Source organism: Oncorhynchus clarkii, chromosome 11 (genome assembly GCF_045791955.1).
Source record: "Oncorhynchus clarkii lewisi isolate Uvic-CL-2024 chromosome 11, UVic_Ocla_1.0, whole genome shotgun sequence".
NCBI classification, from domain to species: Eukaryota; Metazoa; Chordata; class Actinopteri; order Salmoniformes; family Salmonidae; genus Oncorhynchus; species Oncorhynchus clarkii.
Genome location: NC_092157.1, coordinates 33,701,698 through 33,708,772, shown reverse-complemented (window position 1 = coordinate 33,708,772; position 7,075 = coordinate 33,701,698). Strand labels below are relative to the sequence as shown.

At 43.8% G+C, this 7,075-nt stretch overlaps 1 protein-coding gene across 2 annotated transcripts; it reads left to right on the top strand.

The window, feature by feature from the left end:
- Window positions 1–542: 542 nt before the first annotated feature.
- On the top strand, window positions 543–6,142 carry LOC139420717 (homeobox protein AKR-like). Of its 2 annotated transcripts, XR_011635524.1 has the most exons (4): window positions 559–863; window positions 2,601–2,833; window positions 4,338–5,802; window positions 5,865–6,142. XR_011635524.1 is itself a non-coding variant. In XM_071170949.1 (3 exons), the coding sequence occupies exons 1-3, from the start codon at window positions 848–850 to the stop codon at window positions 5,022–5,024; spliced, it is 936 nt and encodes a 311-aa protein (XP_071027050.1). In that variant the 5' UTR covers window positions 543–847; the 3' UTR covers window positions 5,025–6,142. The 2 variants fall into 2 exon arrangements, 1 of the variants encoding a protein (XP_071027050.1); XM_071170949.1 differs by having other exon boundaries at window positions 543–863; window positions 4,338–6,142.
- Window positions 6,143–7,075: the final 933 nt, after the last annotated feature.

The window sequence follows — 7,075 nt, the reverse complement described above, 5'->3', positions numbered from 1 at the left end:
AGATTTATGCAACCACTCCCAAATGCTATTTGAATTGATCAATGCAAGCATAAAATCGCTGACAGTCCTTACGGCTGACATTGGATATTAGCCTATCCCCGTTGACAAATTGACAACCATCCCATTTGTTGCATAATGCATTAGCTAATGAAATAATGAATATGCTAATAGGGCTCTGCTATTTATATAAACATGGGCATAGAAATTGATACACGGAATAGACTAGCCAATCAGTCCGAAATACTGATGAGAAGTAGCCCTGCCATGCTGCGGTTGTTTGTTTTCAACATTGTGCACGAAAACTGCTACAAGATCTCCAATGCCCTTAGCTTCCACACCTACAGCTACGCATTTCAAGTATAGCCCTACGTATGTTAACATAAATAGTAGAATATATTCGAGCGGTTGTTCGGTCAAATTGTCTATATGCCATTGCAAAAGCCATGCTGATGTCAAGAGATTTTTTTTTTTTTTAGCTCTTCCCTTCTAAAGTGGGAGGATCTTTGTGCGTTCGAGTCACGCAGCTGTCAAAGATAGCTGTCACCCAGTTTCATGATCAAACACACATTGAATGAGAAAGGCTTCGCTAAGTCGAGCAGCGGACTTCAGGTAGCCTACCCCTGGCATAACTAGCCCATTGCGCCTCAAACAAATGAAGAAGCCGAGGAACGGTTCTATGACTTGATTTATTTTCAATGAACGAAGCCGTTTAACCATTTGGAGTATAGGTGTGGAATATCCCGAGAAAAAGGATCTGCCAATTAAACGAATACAATTCGAGAAGAAGAAGGAAAAAAATTACTGCGCTCCTCTCGTGACCAACGTGAAAAGGGGATTTCTAACGGATATGAAGACAAAAAAGGGTAGGTCGCCTTTTTCCATCGGCGTGCCGATTTCGATAACACGCGTGTATCCAAAGATATATTGAGGGAGATCGCGCATAAGGCATTTCTCAATGCAAGCAACGCAGCCTATTGTTTGCTCCAGTCAAAACAGGGTCCCCCCTGTGTGCAGGCGGGCTGTCAAAATTGTTTTGCGTATATGCCTTTTGATTTAAACCGTTTCAAATGCAAGGAATTGTTATCTTTCAAGGTTGACTAGTTAAAGGCATCGAGTAAATAATCATAACCATTTTGTTATACAATAGTGTTAGATCCTTTAACTTAATAGCTTACTCTGAAAACTTAGTTCATGATGAACAAGTTTCCAATTCCAAGCTAATTCCTTTAGGGTACATCTGGGTGGATTGGCTAAATTAGAGGGCATCTCTAAACCCTTACGTCACCGCGCTTTTAGTTCATTAAAATGTATCAAATATGTAGCCCCGACGATGCAGAGTAAGTTCCCTCTGCTAGTTTAGCTGCAACATGGTTTCATTATCTCGGTATACGTTGTATTATGTGCCACACTGTTGAATGAAATTAGATTGTGCGAAATTTGCAGCAGACTTCCAGAGCCCTGATTTTTATTTTTTTTGTTCGATTGGCACAGCGTTCAAATTCTGACCTCCTTTGTGAAGTTGCTGTTGGCTTTCATTCTGCGACGCTGCTCTCGCATTCTTCGACCTCGTGTTAGACTACACGAACTTCTACACATTGTTTTAAACTTAGAAATTCATTAAGAGTAGAGCTTATAAAACGCTCAATCCCCCTCGGATGAGTAATAGACTTAATTTTAAGTAAGAAATGAGTAACTCTTTCAAAAATGTTCAAATTGTAGTGAAATAATGGTTCGACGAACAAGATTCTTTTGTTTAGTCTTGGGACGTTGACTTGCAACAAGTACCCCTCCCCCTTCCTCATACAATCCTACATAATTACCTCATTCCAACTTCAATGTTTTTTAGTTTAAAAAAAATCGATTTCCCACCCCTATGCCAAGGACAGATCTAGTGATATCCGGTACAGTATTTTGTTGACATGGAATGATGGACAACAGATGATGCCATGTTTTAGTTTTTACAATTTAAAACTTAAATAAGACCATCTAAATGATTAAAGTTGCAACAAAAAAAGTTTGATTTTTGAATGTGTTATTTTCCAGATAATATATCTATTTCAGGTTTTTGTCAAGGCTTGTGGTAAATAAACTACTTTGTATTAACTGTTTGATTAGGCTATTTAAAAAAAGAATAAGAGAAAGAAACAAATGGACTACAGATGTTTTTACAGCCTTGGGAATTGTCCCCCTGGAATAACTTATTTCAGCTGTCTTGGGCCCTGCTGTAGCTTCCTGCACTGTGTCAGTGTCAACATGAAGAGGTGTTTGCTCAGTACAGTAGGCCTGCAGTATTTGTCGAGGCAGGTTTTATAACTGACACAGCATTGGAGCAGCCTGCCTTTGTGATGTCCCTCCTCTCCTCTCCACCCCCCCCCCCCCCCCCCTTCCTCCCTCTCTACCCCCCCCCTCCCTCTCTGTTCCACGAATCACATGGCTGAACATGACAGCTTGCTTCTGACACATCAGCTGCCTCTGCTAGAGAGCTAGCTTTTGGCACTGGGCTGTTGGAAGGTGGGTGGCTGATAGACCAGACCAGACAGACATACAGACAAGGGTGTGTTTGGAGGGGGGAATTCTGACTGACATTCTTTCACACACAGGCATGATGACGTTGTCGGCCAGTGAGACGGATGAGGAGGACAGCATGGACGCCCCCCTGGACCTGTCATCCAGTACGGGAGGGAGCAGTGGGAAAAGGAAGCGGCGCGGGAACCTACCCAAGGAGTCAGTGCAGATCCTCAGGGACTGGCTATATGAGCATCGCTACAATGCCTACCCCTCTGAACAGGAGAAATCCCTGCTCTCCAAGCAGACGCAGCTCTCCACACTACAGGTATGCTAACATTTTTTTTTTTAAATTTAACTAGGCAAGTCAGTTATGAACAAATTCTTATTTCAATGACAGCCTACCGGGGAACAGTGGGGCATTTCTTCAAGGGGCAGAATGACAGATTTTTACCTTGTCAGCTCGGAGATTCAATCCAGCAACCTTTCAGTTACTAGGCCAACGCTCTAAACACTAGGCTACCTGCCGGCTACTCTGAACTCTCTAATGATCCTCACCGATTACATAAGGGGCCCTGTTCAAATACTTCAGCAATGCATCCTTCCTTCTTACCTTCCTTGAATTGCTTGCTTTCACTTGCAGATCTCAAGGAAATTAGGAAGGAAGGATAGAATCAGAGGGCCAGAGTGACAGGCCTCAGTGTTCATAGGTTTACCACCAGATGACTAGTAGGTCTGTGGCATGCAAAACAAATGATTGGCCGGAAACGCAATGTACAAGGACCTTGTGTTGTAAAGTCCTATTGCGGTTTTATGACACGTACGTAAACAAAGAGAGCATGATTGACACGTGGACAATGAACAGCTAGCAGCTAGGTCCTTTCAAGGAAGCTTGATATTGCAACGTTCTGTCAGACGAGACATGTCTGAAGTGAAACGACATTGTCCTGTGTCCCAAATGTCTCCCTAATTCCCTATGTCGTGCACTACTTTTGACAAGGGCCCACATGGTTTTTCCCTTAGGGTTCTGGTCAAAAGTAATGCACATTGTAGGTAATGATAGGGTGCCATTTGGAGGACACACGGTGACTAGGAGGAACCAAGAACTCTGACTCGGCTCACTCACTCTGCTGGGTGGTTGGCGTGGGCTTGGCTGTAACGATCACACAGGAATTTCCCTCCCCCCCAGCCCTCTTCAAGCACAGCTGTCTGGGAACAATACAGAGTCCTTTACATACTAAGAGCTCTAGGCTTTGAGCCATCCGTGGCTGATAATTGGCTGGGACAGAGAGGGAGAAGAGGGGGTGGGGGACAGAGAGGGAGAAGAGGGGGTGGGGGGGAGGAGAGGGCAATAGAATTGGGGAGGGCAACAAGACCTTACAGCATACTTGTGTTACCTGCCATGATGGCTTTTCAAAGGCCCAGTTTGAATTTCTTGATGAGCACAGAAGTAGAACCTTATATTTTCTTGTCTGTCGTACTATGCTTTGTAAGACATTAACGTAAGTAACAAAATAACATTGGTTGATGTGCAATTAGGTTGTCCTAACAAGAGCTTTTAAACATTGTCTATAGGTATGCCAGGATATATACGATCAAGAGCAAGTTGTGCATATCACATATGCTCGTAGATGTTTCAGATATGATGCATGTTTTGCATACAACAGAAAAACAGCCATCTCACAATGTCATGCAAATATGTAAACGCTATGTAACCTGTTTTTATGTCATCGTGTGATATAAAGTATAATTTTGTGCTCTCCTTTTTAAAAAGTTTTAACTTGAAACTATACTATATACTTAAATAAATGTTGCAATTTGCTCTCCTTCAGGTTTGCAACTGGTTCATCAACGCACGTCGGCGGCTCCTCCCGGAGATGCTGCGTAAAGACGGTAAAGACCCTAACCGGTTCACCTTCTCCCGGAAAGGCAGCAAGGGAGGCGACGGGGGCTTCTCTGATTCCAGCTCTCAGTCACCAAAGCACGCCACGGGCCCCGAGGACAGCTACGACCAGCGGGCGCTGCACCCCTCCAGCTTCGAGGCAGGTCTCCCCAGCCCCGGCATCCTGCTGAAGGCCGTATCGTCCCCTAAGATGTCCCCCTCCTCTTCCCTGGGGCCCGACACCACTGTGGCTCCCCGGCCCTCTGTCATCTGTCACACCACTGTTACCACCATGGCCATGCAGAAACAGGGCTCGAGCCCCCCCTCCTACCTCTCCTGCTTCCTCTCCAGCATTAACACAGATGGCAGTAGGGCCGCAGAGCTGCTGCATTCCACCACAGAGGCTCTGGGGCTCTTCAGATGCCGGGAGGAAGGGTTGGGCCTGGGCGCCCCGCCAGTGACCACCACCCACACCACCATGGAGTGTAACCTAAGCCCCCAGAGTGGGCTCTTCAACACCCCTCCCCCCACCCCCCCAGACATCACACAGGACTTCAGTGGCTTCCAGCTCCTAGTGGATGTGGCCCTCAAGCGGGCGGCAGAGATGGAGCTGCAGGCTAAACAACTGGTGTCTTAAAGGGGAGGGAAAGAGAGATGACAACCCAGTTGTTGTTGTCTCTAAATGAACTCCTCACATGAGTTCAGTGACTGTGCAACAAAGAACAAACACAACTCAACAAGCCTGATAACTTATATTTTTGGTATACATTGGTGTACAAAACTATATCAAGGTGCCTTGGCTGTTAGTTCTTTTTTTATTTTGTCATATGCGTGTATGTATGTATGCATCTATGTGCATCTTTTTTGCACACAGGACCAAAAAGATTTACGGACAAAAAAAGCGCTGCCTGTCTTAAAACATTTCCTATGTATTTTACTAGAGCAAGGCATGAGGGCATACAAGTGTTCTGCAGGTGAGGGAGGGTGGTTCTCCTCTCCTCCATTATGGGGTATGTAGTTTCACAAACCTATCCCCCATGGGATATGTAGTTTCCAGATGTGTTTCACGTTTTACATTTCAGAGATCAGTTTGCGATGGTTTCCACTCGGCCTTTCGCACAATAGGGCCGAGTTAGGGTCCCCATCTCTCATCTCAGTGTCTTAAAACGTACTTTGCTCTTGGGATCTATGATGAACTTTATCACTACTGTAGAAAGGGTTCTGTGTTTTTTTTTTTTTTCATAAGAGTATAGTTTTTGTTTTCTTTTGACTTTTGTTTTTATACCTTTTTGATATTTTCTAAGAAAGTAAACCTCTCGTCTTTGTTTTGATTAAGCGTTTTCCTATACGAAGGGATCATTCAGATGAACAATGTAGCAAGTTCCTAGTCTGAGCCTTCCTCCCCTCCTCACATAGTGTCTGCAGCCAAATTATTCCCTATATAGTGCTCAAAAGTAGTGTACTATATAGGGAATAGGGTGCCAATTTGGGACACAAACCTGTGTAGCGATGGCCAGTTAACTGGAAGAACAACACTAAATAATATGTTTTTCATTTGTGAAGTCACCAGCAGCGGTAAAAAATATAGCATTTTCTAAATCACCAAAAAGCATTTTATGTACAAAAAAAGGACCATGTTTGTGTACAGCGATTGTGACATGACGCCCAATGATGTGATTTCCTTTCATACTGTGCAATGTTTGTGGCAAATAAGGGGTCACATATGGGATTTAAATAAATAGTTGTTTTCTACTACGCTTGCCGTTTCACTGTTGGAACACTCGATCACATTGACTACATCTAAGGATCAAGAATCTTTTCAGGCGATTGCCCACTAGAATCACGTAACAGCAGTAGCACAGAATGTAGAGCGATATGAGTTCCATCAATCATACATTAGTGCTACATGAAGAAAAAAGGCAGGGAGAGGACAGAAATAGCACTTTGATGTGTGTGCCTGTGTTTCTACATGCTCTCTGTCTCGGTCTCATGAGTCATTCTATCCTGAGACCTTCCTACGTGTGTGTTTGTGTGATAGGTTCACCAGAGCTCCAAGTCATTAGCATAATCCTGTATAAATTAGTACGAGATAACAGCAGACGTTTAATCTGACAATTAATCTTGATGGTTGTACAATCGTCTCAAATCAAACCGTGAAGGACCTCTGCTTTACTCTGGACCCTGATCTCTCTTTTGACGAACATATCGAGACTGTTTCAAGGACAGCTTTTTTCCATCTACGTAACATTGCAAAAATCAGAAACTTTCTGTCCAAAAATGACAAAGAAAAATGAATTCATGCTTACTTGTTACTTCTAGGTTAGACTACTGCAATGCTCTACTTTCCGGCTACCCGGATAAAGCACTAAATAAACTTCAGTTAGTGCTAAATATGACTGCTAGAATCCTGACTAGAACCCCAAAGTTTGATCATATTACTCCAGTGCTAGTCTCCCTAAACATGGTTCCTGTTAAGGCAAGGGCTGATTTCAAGGTTTTACTGCTAACGTACAAAGTATTACATGGGCTTGCTCCTACCTATCTTTCTGATTTGGTCCTGCCGTACATACCTACACGTACGCTACGGTCACAAGATGCAAGCCTCCTAATTGTCCCTAGAATTTCTTAGCAAACAGCTGGAGGCAGGGCTTTCTCCTATAGCGCTCCATTTTTATGTGAGAGACGCAG